The 18760-nt window shown below is 37.7% G+C and overlaps 1 protein-coding gene across 5 annotated transcripts in view; it reads right to left on the reverse strand.

Moving 5' to 3' along the window:
• Window positions 1–15499, reverse strand: part of scml4 (Scm polycomb group protein like 4) — a 61060-nt gene extending 45561 nt beyond the window's left edge. For 3 of the 5 annotated variants that reach the window (XM_037538008.1, XM_037538006.1, XM_017712966.2), the window contains exon 1: window positions 13957–14080. In XM_037538008.1, the coding sequence (XP_037393905.1) occupies window positions 13957–13995 (39 nt within the window). In that variant the 5' untranslated portion in view covers window positions 13996–14080. Of the gene's footprint in view, window positions 1–13956; window positions 14081–14159; window positions 14262–14605; window positions 14987–15480 lie in introns of those variants that run through there. The other 2 variants (XM_017712967.2, XM_037538007.1) reach the window with 2 other exon arrangements.
• Window positions 15500–18760: the final 3261 nt, after the last annotated feature.

Consider the following 18760-nt stretch of genomic DNA (forward strand, 5'->3'; position numbering starts at 1 on the left):
ATGGGATATCAAGTCTGTACTATTTTATGTTGAGGAACATTTTTCTGAAATTGTTCCACAATTTTTAGATGCAGTTTTTTGCAGATTGGCAACTCTGCCTCTCTACAATGTTCTTTTCATACCCAGTCACGTGAGTTACTTGCAAATTGCTCCTCCAGTTTTTTTTTTTTTTTTTTAGTAGTACCACTTTTCCAGCCTTTTCTTGACTCTGTCCCAACTTTTTTCAGATGCACTGCAGCCATCAAGTTCTAAATGAGTACATTTTTATCATGAAATGGTACAAATGTCTCATCATGTTTGGATTGATGCTTCACTCTGATCCAGAGTGTATTCTCTCTTTTACACCATTTGGCTTTGGAAGTTATTCTTCTGTTCCTTCTGTGTTCTATGTGTTCTATGTTCTTTCATGAATAAAATACAGGTCTGCAAATCTTAGTATTCTATTTTTTTTTTATTTACATTTGACACAGCGTCCCAACTTTTTTAGAATTGGGGTTGTAGTTTTGAGATATAAATTTTGTTATCTGGATGCTTTGGATAATAAATATGATGTCTATATATTTGTTGTTAACATTGTGACTCCTGTTACCACCACTGTGAAGAAATTTAAATCAGTATTTTTTTTTTTCTACAATGCACCATTTAACATTAAACCACTCTGAATGACTTTGTTTCTCATCTCAAAGATGGAATTATGAAGATTCTTTGAAACATCTGTGGAATTCCCCTTTAGGGTTTTTTTTTTTTTTTTTTTTAAATACCACACTACATGCACTTCAGGGTTACACCGCTTACTCTGCACGTCCATATTCATTTGGTGTAGTGACTCATACATTATGCAACATCAAAAAGAGGGTTAACTGTGCATTTCCACACAACAGTCACAAAGCATATGTAAAGAAATTAAGAAAGTCCAGAAATGCCATAAAAGGTATCGCCACCTGACTCCCTGAAACCTGAAGTCATGAAAACCAATAAAGAAGAGAAGGCAGGGATTTGACTTAATGAAACGGCACGGGCCCCTCACCAAAGCTCAGACACAAGGTTTTGATTCTAAGCGAAAAACAACAAGAGCTCTCTGGATGGTGAGTGGATGAATGCACATACATTACATTGGAAAAAAGAAGGCAAAAAGGGACCTCTGAAAAAAAGAGAAAAGCTGTGGCGTCGTCTAAACTCATACTGAACTAAGAGTGCATTATTACTATAACAGATCATGTTGTTAGGTTTGTCCATTAGATTTCTCACCTTTTCCCATAGACTGCTAGGCTACAGCTGTTCCCATATTCAGGAGACCCTCACTCAATTGCCCCAGTTTACTCAAAGACTTTAGGTGTTGAGTCTTATCTGAGAGCTGTGTACAAAGGAAAGAAAGCTAAAAGCCTTCTCTGTTGCTGGTACAGAGAGTTGGGGAAGGTCATTCCCACAATGGGCTTGTGTGTTTTCACTGATAAAGCTTGACAGGAGCTGGGGACCTAAGTGATGACTGGTCATCTCACATTCTGTCTGGTTGGATTTGTTGGGGATCTCTAGTGGAAACCTACCAGATTTGGCCAAATTGTACAGCTTCTGGTTGAAGTTGGAGGAGGAAAAAGTGCTTTGGTGGATGGACAAAATTCAGGCTGGTTTGTCATTATTGTGGCTGGATTTAAAAGTAGTATGTAAAATGAATAAAGTGCACTATTTAATAATGCAGCTGAGATTTGAATGGACCTAATTTCTCCCCACATCCAAACAGTTATCACAACTTTGAGTGGCATACATTTTATTCATTCCTTCTGAGAGGAGGCCGTTGCCCCATCTATCTGTGTCATTCACAACTGGCATCTGCAGTTAGCATACCCAGTTTATTACTGATGTAACGGATGTGCTCTTGGATCCAACACAATATAGATTATCTAATTTCTTATGCATTACTGAGTGTACATTGTACTACTATCATAAAAAATTGGAATGGCATATGATCGCTTACTAATAAGCTAATACTGGTTGTACTGTTGCTTCAAAACCTCATGCACACATACAAAAGTATACTGTCCGCATGTTATAGCAGCTACCTTTACAGAAATCTGGTATATGGCCATGTATATGTATGTATGCATGTATATGTATGTATGTATGTACAACCTCAATTCCAATGAAGTTGGGACGGTGCAAAACATAAATAAAAACAGAATACGATGATTTGCAACTCCTTTTCAACCTATATTCAATTTAATATACTACAAAGACAAGATATGTAATGCTCAAATGGATAAACTTTGCAAACTTTTGCAAATATTCACGCATTTTGAATATAATGCCTGAAACACATTCCAAAGAAGTTGGGACAGGGGCAACAAAAGACTGGGAAAGTTGAGGAATGCTCAAAAACACCTGTTTGGAACATTCCACAGGTGAACAGGTTAACTGGAAACAGGTGAGTTCAAAATGAGTGAATATTTGAAAAAAACAATAAAGTTTATCTGTTTGAACATTAAATGTCTTGTCTTTGTAGTGTATTCAATTGAATATAGGTTGAAAAGGATTTGCAAATCATCATATTCTGACTTCATTGGAATTGGGGTTTTATGTATGTATGTATACACACACACACACAGAGCTGTTGTTGGAACAAAACCTTGTATCTCCTTTTTTGTTGTTTTTCAGGCTTTGATATGACTTAAAAGTAAATGTGGTCCTATATATTGTGTGAAAAAACATCTGGTTCCAGGGACTTACATTAATAGCAGAGTAAGTTTTTACTTTCTCCTGTAAAGTAAGTCCAACAACATAAACACATATTATATTTATATATACACACACACACACACACACACACACACACACACACACATATGTCTGATACATAGTTGAATTAATCACAGTACACTACGTTATACATCCCAATACAACAAATATACAGTGTCCCAACCAAACACACCAAATATATGTCACCATGTTAACTGTTTAATAATAATTTCATTTAATTTTACAATATTTACATTTGTCAGGGAACAACACTTTCCCCATTGATTTATTGTTTTCATTATTTTATTAAATACCATACAATGTTTTTAGAATTTAGTTATGTAGTTTGTGTACTAATTGTGAATAATAAAGTGAAGCAAGCATATATAAGTAATATAGGCCATCCATACATGAAGTGTTTTTCATCTTATATTGTGTTTGTATATGTTCATATATGACTGAAATAGATGCACCACATTTGAACATGGCTAATTTCAAATATGTCACAGATATGTCGACCAAAATGTGGACATAAGCCCCTGATGTCTCAATGAATGCATGTGTGTTCTTTTATGTACATTTATTTGGCCCAACCCAAATACACCCAATTCACATTTTGTTTGCAAACATCCTTGAAATGAAGATAAAATTGAGCAATAAAGAAACAGAAGAATGAATGAATTAAGATCCCACCAAATACTTAAAAGAAGTGTAATTCTACTCTGGTATAAATACAGATTGTGAGTGCATACTGCAGTCTGATCAATTCACATTTTGCCCTCTGTGTTCTCTCATATTTACATCTGGCCCTAAGAGCTGAACCAGTGTTATTCCGTTGTTAAACATTCTTTCAGCACATGTTCGAAGTTTGTGCCACCATCTAGCCACTGTGTCTGCTGCCATTGTCAAAGTCTCCCAACAACATGCCTTTGAGAAATTACTGCTAATTTACACCTGGTTTTATGAGGTGGAGAAAAATCCATGGGCCAGCACTAGTTTCTTTAAAATGAAGTAGCACAGTCTTGCCTCAAATTCATATTGGATTGTTCCTTGCACATGACCCATAAACTGCGATTAGGCTCATTCAGCAGTGGGCAGAATGTGTCAAATCTGCTCCTGAAACTGGTGCAAAAGGCTTAGCACAACAAGCACAGAGTGTATTCTTTGTTTCGATTTTTTGCTTTGGTAATTCGGTAAATAGCTCCTCAAGTCACAGCTGTTAATCAGAGAGTTTTATTAATAAGTCTAATCAAACTGAAATGTGAGATTTCATAATTACATGCATTGACTTGGTTCCTAAAAAAAAAAAACACATTCAATTCAAATCAAGGTCAACCCCTACTCAGCAGTATGGCAGTTATACCACACACTAGGCGTATAGCACAATAAAAGATATTTATCTGAACATAGTACCTGAGCAGTTCCATAGGCAGAAGAATTTTCAGGTAGGCCTGTGACAAAGTGTGTAGGCCATCTTGGTAAATATACTATCCAAACAAATGCACTAATGTCTTGCAATGTCATAACATCAGGCTGTAGCCTATTCCTATATATGCCTATATATGTACAGTCATCACCCCACCTATTCCAACACTTATGCCATATGGTAATACAAAACAATAACAATCAATCAAAATGCACGATTCACAAACACACAACCAAGAGTGCAACACTCTACATTATTAAGCATGCTCACCACTTGATGGTTTGCACAAAGATTTTCTCATTACTAAGATAAAATCAGACAACTGAGATGTGCAAAGATGAGGAAAAACAACACAGCAAACGTAAAAAAAACATGAAGCTAATCATTTTAGGCTAAAGCATACTGGCACAGCGGGTGGCCCAAAAGAAGAAGATTGAGATAAAATCAGACAGCTGATATATGCAAAGATGAGGTAAAACATCACTGCAAACTTAAAAACCTAAATTTAATCCTAGTAGATATCTGTGGTCCATTTATGTCTGTTCTTTGACTACTCAATGCATTGAAGGAGCATTTGAAGTTTGCTTTGATATTGTTACAAAGACCATGTCAGCCTTTGTAGAAAAAGAGAATTGTATCTTCACAGAAAACTACTTTTTTTGTTTGTTTGTTTGTTTTTGCCATTGGATGTGCAGAAAATGACAAACTCTACAGGACGTGACCTCACTGATCCCCAGTTACATCTTTTAAGCATAAATGAAGCTTCAAATTCAAACACTGCGGCACTCATGATGAACTGAAGGCTTGAGGCAACAATAGCAACAGTTGCTAAGCAATAATTGGAGGGCTGAGAAAAAGATAAAGCTTGGTGGAGAGCATAATGGTTTGATTGGCCATAAAACAGTGACATCATTCACAGAAAACATTAAATAACAAATTAATCAATATTCTTTACCTTCTTGATTGAGCAGGCACAGTCCAAGCTGTGGTTACGTCTCTGTACATGAGGCTTTTTTACATGCATGGCTAGTCATGCAAAAATGGTCTCACATCTAAAAAGCCTACAACACTGGAAATCCTAAGAGTACGAAAATCCAAACACTGCAGAATACAAGCCTGTATGCAACACTTTGAAGAAAAAGGCCACGACATTTGATCTTTTTCTACTGGTTGGACTAGGATAAATCAAAGCGCTATGCTGCTGCAGGTGTATAAAGTTTTCATACCCCATCTGCACTTCTCTTTAACTCTTTTAGTAAGGGCCACAGTGTGTCAGTGTTATTGATGTTTATGTATATTTGAAAGTGTTTATTTCCATTTGCCCTTGCTCTGTGTAAACAGAGTGGGGGTGGGCTCCTCTCAAGACGACACTTCAGCAGAGACTGAGGGGAAACCGAGGCACTGACATGCTCCAAATTTAAACGTTAAAATCCACTGCAGCCCACGCACCTCATTGCACTTGAGAGACATATACACACACACACACACACACACACACACACACATTCATACAGACATGAAGTGCACACCCCAAGGGGGGCAGGGTTATATTCCATAAAGAAAGAAAAAAAAAAAAAAAAAAAAGAGATGGATGACGAATTGGCAGACAGTGGTGGGACAGGCAGAATACAGCTACAGAATATTAACAGCCAGAGGGAGCTGGTGCAGCGTCAAGAAAAAAAGAAAAAAAAGAAAAAAAAAGTCCAAAAAAGCAAGATGCCTGGATGAGAGAAAGAGCAGAAGAATAATTTCCAAAGCCAAATGGTGTAAAAAAGAGAATACACTCTGGATCAGAGTGAGGCAATTCAAACATAGTGATTAATAAATACATCAATTATAATAGCAGTCAAAAGTATGCGAATGTTTGAATACTCCTAATTAAACTGCACATTGTTGACTTTCTAAAAGAAAACAAGTTCACACATTTTCGGCAGAGAACAAACTTAAATATGGCATTTTTGTTTTTACAAATGTTCTAGTATAATTTAGTTATTTTCTGAAAACAAATAAACAAAATATAAATTGTGTCAACTTTTGCACAGTTCACATTTTTTATGCTTTATTTTGTGTTCCATGTTAAAGTCCGCAAATAAACAGTAAATCTGCATTAAAATGTGCAGAAGTGTGTTCTTTCTGAAGGATGATTTAACTTCTTTTTACATACATTTTCCTCTGGATAATCAGAATGTTTAGGTAAAGCTGGACTACTGTAAAATATTTTAATTTTATTATTTATTCATTCATTTTAAATTTAGCCCTATACAGATAAAAGTTACATTACTCTGTAATCCAGATAGATTCAAATTTCTCAATTTTCTAAATGGGTGTACATCTGCATTGAAAGACATGCACATAAAAAAGTATCACATTCTGGCATCAGCCCAGAAGTCCCATATTGTTGCCTAATAAAAATACTTTTTACTGTTTTTGCTTTTATTGTCCACATTCAACCACATAGGTACATAGTACATAGTTAAAAATCATCTTAAATCGGATCACTGTGACATCATAAACAATGGGTGAATCTAAGATTTCATGATGCACGGAATCATTTCTTACAAAATTTATAATTTAAGTAAAATGTTGATTGGGCAGTCAAAAAAGTCAAAACAGCCATTAAATATAAGTTATTAAATTATCAGGAGATTATCTCTGATTAAATATAAGATAATGCATAAGGAAGGGGAATGTCAAGGTAACCAAAAAATAAGTTTCCAAAATCGGAGAAAAGGGGACTCCCAAAAACCCTGCAAGACTTGGTAGACCACCAAAACGCTCATCATCAGATAAACAGTACTTAAAGCTCTCATCTTGGAGGGAGAGAGAGAGAGAGAGAGAGAGAGAGACAGAGAGAGAGAGAGAGAGAGAGAGAGAGAGAGAGAGAGAGAGAGAGAGAGAGAGAGAGAGAGAGAGAGAGAGAGAGAGAGAGAGAAAATCAACCCCATTCTTTCTTTAAATCTAAAAACACAAAGACAACTCAAAGCTATGAGTCTGAAAGGATGGCAAGAAGCTGCAACCAAGAGAAAGATAGACAAAAAAAAGAACACTTGCAAACCAAACAAAGAAGCTGTTGTCTTCTCAGAACCATGGACGGTCCACCCCAGACCTTACCATCACTAAATGTGTTTGGGATTATGCACACAACTGAGACTGAAGGTTGGGTGTGGATAAATGTTCCTGCAGATTTTCTTTGAAAAAGTCTCCTGAAAAGAATGGAGATTATATAAAAAAGCTGGTGGACATAGTAAATATTGGAAAATATAAAATATTATTAGTTGTTGAAGCTTCTATGTAAATTTCTATTAAATTTATGGTTTCTAACCAAAGGAAATGAAAAGTGGTCTCTGACCTTTGCACAGCACTGTCCCTAGACATTGAACACTGCAAATTGCTCTGGAATTCCCTGTTACAATCCAAATGCATCACACCAAACAATGTACATGTAAATGACAATGTTTTTGCACCCATTCAAACAGAAAACAGTATAAAAACAGTGCCCTCACATTTATTATACAGTATTAACAGTTCTGAATAAATGTGGTCACTTTATGGAGATGAAAAAGCACATGTTCCTCATGATCATTTGCAGGCCACTCGACTACATTCTACTTCCCTCCATTTGCTCAAAATAAAAACACCACCCCAAGCTAATCTGAAGCAGACCTGGGTTCTCCACAGTCCTGCTAATGTTCCTAAATGTATTTTTGTCCTCTGCCCAATGCAAATATGAGGCCAAAGCTATTAGTCAGGAACAATCTACTCTGCCCAATGTGGCTCGTGTTGATTGGACGCAACTGCTTTTATCAAAGCCTACTTTGTCTACTCCAACAGACAGTCTGCCGTAAAAAGCTGATAAAAGACGGGATTGCTGTTTAAAGCGTAACTGACAGTGTGCCAGCTCACGACTTTAGAATTTCTATATGGACAGCAGCCATATTCAAATATGCATCTCTTTACATCTACTAGCACCAAAGCACGAGAGCATTCATAAGTATTTAGTACCTATAAACACCTGAGTTACTGACTAACACCGGTTCATTGGTAATAGACAACACAACTTGTGATGACAGGCGAAGACTTAGTGTATAAATCACAAACAAAGCTGTAACGTTCGAATCCAATTGTTGATTGTTTATTCTCCAGATGGGATTTATGAACTGTGTGTATATGAATGCTGAAATGATTAAGTTGGCTATACAGTCATATGCAAAACTTTGGGCATCCCTGGTGAAATAACAAGTTTGTTTTTTTTAATGAATTTGAAAGCACACATCCTATAAAGAGAATACATTTTAATGCACAATTGCTGTTTATTTGCTGAATTTTACATACTGGTGAAAAAGTAAAACATAAAAATTTTTACTTTATGTCTAGGTTTTACCTTAGTTTTTACTTTAGGTTTACTTAGTTTTGTTTTTTTTTTGTTGAAATATGTTCCACATATATAGAACCTCAGCTCTAACGTTTACACAAAAAAAAAGAAAATAGTTTCACTTCAATATCAGCAAAGCATGTAATTTGACTGGGAGTGTTCAAACTTTTGCATACAACTGTACAAACTTCTCCCTGTATAGGATATTTTCACTTCAATATCAGCAAAACATACAATTTGACTGAGGGTGATCAGACTTTTGCATACAACTGTACAAACTGGAACTGAAAAGATGTTCCAGTAATGACTGGGAACGTATTGCACATGAGGAACAAAATAATCAAATTTGACTGCCAGTCTAGATTAAGTCAATGTAGAGTTCAACACTGATGAACATGGCACAAATCTTTTGAATGATCCTACCATGTCTTAGGTTATCAGGTACCTTGTCCCTACACTCATGGGCCATTTTACCAGATATCCCTTCCCCCATACAGACAGTACACCAATTAACAGACACACCCCATGGAATATCAGGCACACACACAAATATATGCACATAGGTACAATTTATAGGTATACAATTACTGACTGCTGCCCAATTCATCAGCTGCCCTCTACCACATTAATTAACAGAAAGGGACAACCAGAGGACTATGGTCCACCATCCAAATAATCCTCATTCTCAGCCCAGTACTGACACTGACAGTGTACCAGTCTATGAAACACAGCAGTGATCCTGGTGGTTTTAAGCTTTTCAGCATCAGGATGCAAACAGTCCAATAACCCAAAATATATGGCCGACAGTGGTCCTTTGGGCAGACACTGACCATTGACAAAGGCCTACAGCAGAGCTATTCTGTTAAACGTTGTGGTGGTCAAGTTAGATAATGTTTTTTGCTAACAAAGTTGAACAAACCAACATATGTGAATAGCAAATTACCAAAGGTTAATGATTACATAAATGCTCCATGACTAATGAACAGTCCAGCCAAGTAATAAAATAAGACGTCAAATATATTTTTGATAAACTGTTGTATTTTACCTTTACAATGAGAATTTTAAAATCTATTGGCCTTAAAACTGGATTTTGCCAATTTGTTCATTTGAAATGATTGTTGTATTTTGCAGGGAACTTAACATCTCTACTTTTAACTACTTTTAATGTCATGAACTCTGAAAAGACTGAAACCAGGCTTGTTCGTGTTTATCTATGTCACTGAAACAGGATCATTTTCATGTTTCATGATTTTTTAAGGTGCTTGGGCCAATTAAATACTTTGCGGCGTTTGCATTCAGACCACAGTCCGCCAGTTGATGACCCTTGGCCTACAGAATGACTGGCATAAACTGGGCATGAAAAAAATTAGCTATAGCATCTAACAAGGTAGGTGTGTCTAATATATTGTAGAGTAAGTTTGCACAATGTTTAACCCAGCAATGATAAAGTTATACCAATACCAACAATAATATGGCACTACCATTTTGGTATCACTGCTGTGCTGACAATCCTCCACCATCCAAAATAGTATCTGATAAGTGGTGATCCTATAGTGGTCCTTACCCCTCTCTTCACCATCCATCAATGCAATGAGACCATCTCCACCACTGAACAGCCACTACTTGGTTGGATTAGCCGCAGGGCTGAACAATTTAGGGAAAATCTCATTTCAAAATTTATGACCAATAATGCCATTGAAATGAACAAAACAGGCTGCAGCATTTCAAGAACATCAACACATTCATTGTTTCAACACTTGAGGCTTGAGAATTGATTGTAATTTGCCAGATTGCCAGTATGCTCTGCATTATTAGGTTACAGTTAAAACTTTAAAATGTAGGATGTAGTTACAATTAAATGTTCAAAAGGTAAACTTTGTTTTTTGCAATTATTCACTCATTTTGAATTTGATGCCTGCAACACGTTCCAAAGAAGTTGGGACAGGGGCATGTTTACCACTGTGTTACATCACCTTTCCTTTTAACAACATTCAATAAGCATTTGGAAACTGAAGACACTAATTGTTGAAGCTTTGTAGGTAGAATTCTTTCCCATTCTTGCTTGATGTACAACTTCAGTTGCTCAACAGTCCAGGGCCTCCATTGTCGTATTTTGCGCTTCATAATGTACCACACATTTTCAATGGGAGACAGGTCTGGACTGCAGGCAGGACAGTCTAGTACCCGCACTCTTTTACTACGAAGCCACGCTGTTGTAACGTGCAATGTGGCTTGGCATTGTCTTGCTGAAATAAGCAGGGACGTCCCTGAAAAAGAATTCAAAATGAATATTTGCAAAAAACAATAAAGTTTATCCGTTTGAACATTAAATATCTTGTCTTTGTAGTGTATTCAATTGAATATAGGTTGAAAAGTATTTGCAAATCATCGTATTCTGTTTTTATTTATGTTTTACACAACATCCCAACTTCATTGGAATTGGGATGGTAGAAATAATACATATATAAATATAAAATAAAAAAAATCAGTCTGCTCTATTGAGCACAGTGAATAACACCATACTATTCCATGTGGCAGACTGCGGCTTTCCAATGCAAATTCTTGGGCAAGACTCCTAACACTACATTCACCTGTTCTTCTCTGTAAGGTGTTTAAACTGCAAGTTGCTCTGGATAAGAGCATCAGCCAAAACAGCAATCCTGTGGTCGGAAACTGATCACTAATTAAAAGCTAGAACATGACCCTTCACAACCTGTGCATAATGAAAGACGTGCTGTAAATCTCCAACTGTACACTTAGAAAATGTACCAACAAGGTAGATGCACCTATTAAGTGGTGAGGAAATGCAATAAGATCAAATGTCCACACTTTCTCCAGTCCCAATCAGGGCTTTAAAAATTTACACCTTGCCATTTTCCAGTGCACATAAAGAAGCTTACTAGCCTCACACACAATTACCCACTCCTTGGCTCAGACATGCTGTTTCAGGAGTATTTCCTGACTGGAGTACAGTGTGGGATTCACTCATACCGTTGTTATCAGAGAACAGGCCTGAAGGTCAACAGGAGTTAATTATTTACCCCTCCTCTTGGAGGTACAGTGGTCCTTACCCATATGGTGTGTACTATAGCTATAAACATTTAATCTTGTTTTTGGATGGCTCAAGAACACCTCATGACTAGGGCTTGTTTTCCAAACCTTGTAAACAGACCACATCCCATCTCTAGTGGCTTGTTTGGTCCAATAATAAAGACTTTGTGTATCCCCTTATTCATTCTGGCAAGCTGCCTGAGGGTCTCTTCACACACCCCACTGCACATTGTGTGTGTGCGCAAGCGAGACAAAATGAACACGGAATGCTGATCTCTATCTAATGGGCTCTATTTTGGCCACATTCACCCTCACTCTTCACCAAAGACATCTCCATATTGAATCATCACCATGCAGTATTGTAGCAGATGCCACATTCTTCTGAAAAAGTTCAAAGTTACCTTGAAAATGACCAAAGTCTCTCAGCAAGTGTGTTTAAGCCATAGCCTGAAAAGCATCTTGTCTTATACTCTCTCCTCCCACTGGTTTCTGCAAGCTGTGTGCAGAGGCCTAGGCATCACACTGGGAATTGTTGAGGAGGCAAATGCAGCAGTGCAGGTGGGGCATGCACTGTCCCAAGAGACTTTCATAGCTTTCTACACAAAAACAACCTCACTGATTATACTTATGTAATTCTTATCACATCTACTTCTCGCACGTCACATACAAAATGACCATTATTTATTATTTTTAAGGGCCTATATATTAAATGTTCTTGTATTTTATTTTATCACCAAGGTCCATGTATTCATTTATGCGGCTGGATGTACCAAAAACAATTGAAATTTTATTTATCAACCTCTCTTTATCCTTTAGAATAAAAGAGGCTGTTTATGTAACTATGCTTTTAAGATGTATGTCACGCCTGGTCATATGGCAAGTTTTGTTGAAGTGAAAAAAATAAATATAAACATCCTCTACAGAAAACACTACTGCACAATTACTGTAGATTTGCTGAATAAGATATTGGGAAAAAAATAAAATAAAAACTAAATTGTGGCCTGACCAAAGGTTGTTGGAAAAACAACAAAATGTAATGTGAACAGGGGTGTGAAAACCTTTGCATATGACTGCACATGACCTCCAGTCTGACTGGCTGATTCTTACTGTGCCTAATTCAAAAAGCACTCCAGGCTGAAAAACATTTAAGGACTTTGATGGGCGGAATTAAATTGCTGTAGGCTAAACAGTCGGAAATATGTAAATGTGTTGGTTTTTGTGAATCATGAAAACAGTTCATTCAAAACTGGCTTAGTTTGACTGTGTGAACCTATATCAGGCTCTTTTATTTCAACTAGGAGATTTCAAGCCAGGAGAATTCAGTTTTCCATGATGTAGGTCTGTTAAGTTTAAGTTATGGAGCAGACAGCAGCAACTGGTGCCTCACAGAGGGAGTTCTAATATATGCTTAAAACTCCCAACATCCAGGTCTAAACATTAATTTAGCACATAAAATAGACATGTCCCGATTTAAAAATGTAACATTACGATAATTGCCTAATTGTGTGTCATGGTTTGTGACATTATTGCAATTAAGAAAAATATATATGCATAAGATAATACACCCACATACAAAGTATTCCGAATGTGAAACTGAAGCCAGAGATACTTAAAAATGTCAGTATTTCAAAGCGACCAGGATCACAATGTGGACTGAATATCAAGGGATACCTTGTTGTTGAATATCGGACATTAAAAAAGGTCTTTAAACAAAAGTGAATTCAGGCATCAGATATTTTGAGACTTGCCAGTCACAGGCTCATATATATATATATATATATATATATATATATATATATATATATATATATATATATATATATAATACCCAATTTCCTATATGCTATAACGCATTCAAAGATATTCCATATTAGCCTGCAACAAGTACTGCTTTGGATACAGTTTTTACAGTAACTTAGAGTATTTGTAATAGCTCATACACAAGGAGCCTCAGCTGACATTACAATACAGGAGTATCCAAGTGGCCCTTATTATCTGAAACCTGAATCCACTCTGCATAACACACAAACATAACATTTAGTAAAGGTGGGTGATATGGAAAAGGTGTAATATCACCATACTTCAGAAGTTTTCACGATACATGATATGCATTTCAATATTTATGCTGTAATGCCACATCGAAAAATGACAAGAATAATACTACACTGATCTCTATTTAATGTTTTAGAAACTTCACTGCGCTAAACCGAGTTAAACCGGATTATAAATGTGTTGACGTTGTAATGAAACATGCAGTCAGTGCCCTTTACGATATCCACGATACGCTCAGAGAAGCATGTCGTGATATTATCTATAAGGATAACGATAAAATATCGCCATATCGTCCAGCCCTACCAATCAGTATACATTCAAATACCTCGACCGTGTTAAAGAGCCTGTTTCTCAGCCGTAACATCCAGCCGGTGAGCAGCACCAGCTGCGAAATCTTCGCGCTGCTCCGGTTCGTCAACTTGTCGCGCTCGAGCCTGTTCTCGCGCAAGCACGTGCGATCCTTAGCTCACACAAACACACGCTCGCGCGCACGCAGGATCAATCTTAAACTTAGCCTCTCTACTTTACCTCGGTCTCTCATCACCCCGCGGTCAGCTCCACACACTGTCCGGGCCGCTTTTCCCGCTTTTCCGCTCCCTGCGCCGTCACCGATTCCGGCTTCAACTCCCCCTACACATAAACACACACACATACACACAGACACACACGTGTATTTGCATTTGTATTGCTGTCTTTGTGGGGTATTTCCACTGACGACTTCTGCTACAGCCTAGCTAACCCAACCCTCGTCTAAACCCCAGGTACCGAAAAAGAAATGTGCCATTTTTTTTTACAGGTCAAGCAAAGCTGTAATCTTTGAATGACTGACTGATTGATTCATACACACACACACACACACACACACACACACTCAGGCGGAGTACATCCAAATCTATTCCCTCTATAACGTCAAAATGTTAATATTTTCCACCATCTTGGGGATATTTGGTCCCCGGAAAGAGTTAAATACATACTCAGAAAGCTAAATACCCACTCCTCAGGGGATCTAATTAAACGGTGGGTCGCTCGGGATTTCGGTTTGGTCAGGTAGAGGCTGGTACGGAAACCTCCCTGCGCTACATTCCCCATTAGAGCCGTTTATAAAGCGATTAACCTGGACTACATTATTTCCCCCCATCAGTCTGCAGCGACTAAGAGCAGAAAGACAGCAGGAAAATACCCCTTCCCCTCCCCTTCATCAGCGAAAAAACGGCGCTACCATACTAATTAGTATGTAAAAAACTAGTTCACCGCCCCTAGAAGTCCGTTCGTTAGAGGAGCATGTGAAGTACAGCAGCGTGCGGTTTCGGACGCAGCCTGTGTTTAGTTGTGCATTAGCTCTGCATGCAGTGCTCTCTCGCTCTCTCGTTCATTATTTCAGACCCTGTGAGACTTTTCTCCAACAGCTGCTGAGCGAAACGCTTTGTCACAAAATATCTGCAGCGTCAACCCCCCGCATCCTCGGACTTTTCCTGCTCTAATAACCCGACCAACGAAACGAAACACAGCTAATATAACCGCGTTTATAAGCTCCTCTCGTGCCATTACGACCCAATCTCTTCGTTTCTAGCGTGTGTGAAATGACAATCTTGACCAAAAGCGCGCCGCTGTCGTGCTAAAGCAGGCTAATCGCTGGGGGAGGTTTATTCAGCAGGCTGCCTAAAATGCTACTTCAGCTTGTAGCTTTTCGTTAGACGCCCATTTCGATTCTTGCAGGTAAAACTGCGTTACCCTCTCTCCTCCAGGCTGGATCTCCAGCCTCACACACGGCCTCCTCAAACTTTCAGACCAAACAGCGAGCGCCGTGCGAGTGATCAGAGAAACGGCAGGCAGGACTTGACCTACATACCAAGGACGTTAGGAGATTCACGTCTGTCTTTCGCTGGAAAATTGAAGGAATGAGCGCACGAAGTGGCTCAGTTTAAATTATTTTCCCCTCTTTGACTTGAATATCATGAATACAGCAATATTTATTAATTCACATTTTTTAAAAATGTATTTTGTAATTAAAGCGGCGTCCTGCCTGAGCGTTGAATATGTATCGCCAGCTGTTCAGTAGGCTGTGGCACCCAGGATGAAGGGATCCTGAGCCCAAAGCGATCTATCTGATGTGTCCACTACTCCTGCGAAAAAGGGGGTTTTCCTTTAAAAAAAAAAAAAATAAAAAATACGACAAACCAAATCTATATAATCGAAAGACGAGACGTGATTATTATAAACAGTTAAATAATCAGACACAGGGCAGTAGCTTGTTTCGAAATTAATTTTGAAACAAAATGAGTAAATAAATATATAAAGACAGCTAATTTTCATCACAGCTGTGTATTTCAGATCTAAAATGATTCACATACAAACGCAAGTACTGACAAATCTGTGCTGGTTAGGATTTTGCCAAATCATCTGCAGTACTTATCAATAGAGCTGACCTGGGCTTTGCTAAAAGACCCAAAAGAGACTCTTTTAAAGGGGGGGAGGGGGTATTTCTTCTCAGTGTGGAAATACCTCCTACATCTATTGATTCACATTACTTATCCAAATCAAAGAAGTCACTGGTCCCTCTTTATGCTGTATGGTGAACTAAAGAAACCGATGTAAACTAGGCTGCTGCAACTGATTTTCATCTTCAAAAAAGGGGGATAAAAGCTGATTTTAAAAGTTCTTTTATTTGAAATGATTTAAATACAAATAATATATTTATATATATATTCCATTTACAATGAGTTTTCTTGTAAACAAAAGTGGCAGATACTGGTTTACTGGGCTATACACCTCTCTTCCGGGCTGATACACTGGGTTATACATGTCCGGCCTTTTATCAGCCTGTACATGTGTGTGTCTATGATGTGTGGGCATGGGCGTGTGTGTGTGTGTATACAAAGGCTTAATTCATTTCATCTGTTTTCAAGTCACAGCTTTCTAACTGATGCTACATTCTTCTGTGAATTAATAACACTAAAATATCTATCCAACTGGGAAACGTTAACAGTTTGGTAGAGCATCATTTTAATGGGTGGGCGTGTGTGTTACATGCAGCCAGAATACAACCTTTCTCTCCAAAAACAGATAACGCCAATCCAAAGCAACAGAAAAAAAAAAAAAAAAAAAAAAAAAAAAAAAAAAAAAACTTACCAAAATATTAGCTAATTTCCAAACAGAATTAAAATACATACATAAAGCACTGAGATTCAACAAGACTCCCGCAGAATCCAGTATCAGTGACAAATTCATAACGGAAAAAAAGGAGAAAATTTGAGATAATAGGATGAAACAGATAGATTACAATTGATACCCTTCTCTGGAATTCAATTTTCTTGCCTATTTGCAGAACATTTACCTTAGCTCCTGAAATGAACACATCTGACCAAGCCTCTCTGGCCACAGCGTAAATACACCTTGCTAACTCATGCACCCATCAAACAAGTCTGCACACCAACAATACTTTTAGTACAGGAATAAAAAGAACCCAGTCCACAGGATGGCTAAATTTATATTTTAAAAAACAAACAAACAAAAAAAAAAAACAAACAAAAAAACAGCAGAGGCTTGATGCCAGTTTGGGGTCATCCAGCCCATTAGTAATCTACACAGCACCACTACAGACATCTCACAGCCTACAAAAAGAGCTTCTTCAGATTGTAAAGCTACACTCCTCCCTTTGCGGCCATCCCGCTGACATAGAGCAGACCACTTAACTGACCATTTCGAAACAAGACAGTATGCCACCTCGGCCTAGTCAACAGTAACCCCAACAAAAACTGACAAATTGTCATCCTCACACCATGAAATACGTAAATAATCAAAAAATAAAATGTAGTCAAACTAGTTGTCTCCCACCAGTAGCAAATTCCTAAAAGGGGCCTACTTTTGGCCTGCCACTGCCATAAAGGCTACGAGCTGTGAGGTGAAACAAAGGCAAAAAGATTTCAAATGGTGGCCATCTTGCAATTAAAAGTAACCCACTGTGTACATAACCTTCTCCAACATCAAAATGGACAACAGGCTTTCAAAATGACAGTCTGAATCTCTGGTCATTTACCGCAAGTCATTCATAACATACTTCAAATTAAGAAAGAAATAGCAAGAAGTTATTGTACTCATTTAAAGGCATTCAAACATATTAATTAACAAACTGAAAAAATTAGGGGGAACAATGCAAAACTGCCCAAAAAACAAACTTACAGACTAAACTTCAGACTTCAAGATGAGATTAAGGCCTTTTAACATAAGTGGAATGTGAACTACAATGCTGAGGAAAAAGCTTTTTCAATCTAACCTGACATTAACATACTTTAATTGTGGTTGAGGCCTACACGCATCATACAAAATGAATGATGAAAATGAGAGGCGGGAAAGACTTATTATAATGCTAATGCAGTAAAAATCTCATGGTTTTGTTGAATTGTCAGAGCACCACAGATCTACTTGAACTTACTGACTTCCATTTAAGTCAATTGTCATTTTCTGCGGCACGGCCAATTTAACAGACTCTAATCCCTACCATTTTAACACCCTTGTGCTGAATTCAAGCCATAGCGCCATTAAGTTAAGTATGTTTGAGTGCTGTCAGCAAAAAAAGGGCATTTGCTTTATGCACACACCAAAAAGCAATTAAATAACACCTGCTGATTTTGAACATTCGGTAATCATTCAGAGATCTTCGACTGAACAGAATCTCTTGAGGGCAAGGGAAGGAAAGGTCTCACTAAAAGTGAAAAAGAAAAGCAATAATGCAGCAGCCATGTCTACCTTTGCATTAAGACAAAGAAACACTAACTGAAATTCAAGCATACACTCCATTGTAGATCTGGCTGAGGAATGTCTGGAATAATCAGTTGTCTGCATGGAGAAGAACCATAAGAAAAGGGTGTTGAGCTTCATAGGAAGAGAGCAAAAGGAGAGCCTCCACATCCTTTAACTAGAGCAAAAATGAGATGCATGATTAATATTTACCCCTCCAGTTCCCCATTTCCATTGTCACTCAGCTCCCTGTACACAGCCACAGCACTGTGGTGCACCTCATTAGTCAATCCAGCTCACACTAGCCAGTGGAACTACACTGGACTAAAATGTGATGGAAAGGAAAACCCACAACGCATAAAATGTGACAGTAATAAATGATGATCATGAGG

Source organism: Pygocentrus nattereri, chromosome 4 (genome assembly GCF_015220715.1).
Source record: "Pygocentrus nattereri isolate fPygNat1 chromosome 4, fPygNat1.pri, whole genome shotgun sequence".
Lineage (NCBI taxonomy): Eukaryota > Metazoa > Chordata > Actinopteri > Characiformes > Serrasalmidae > Pygocentrus > Pygocentrus nattereri.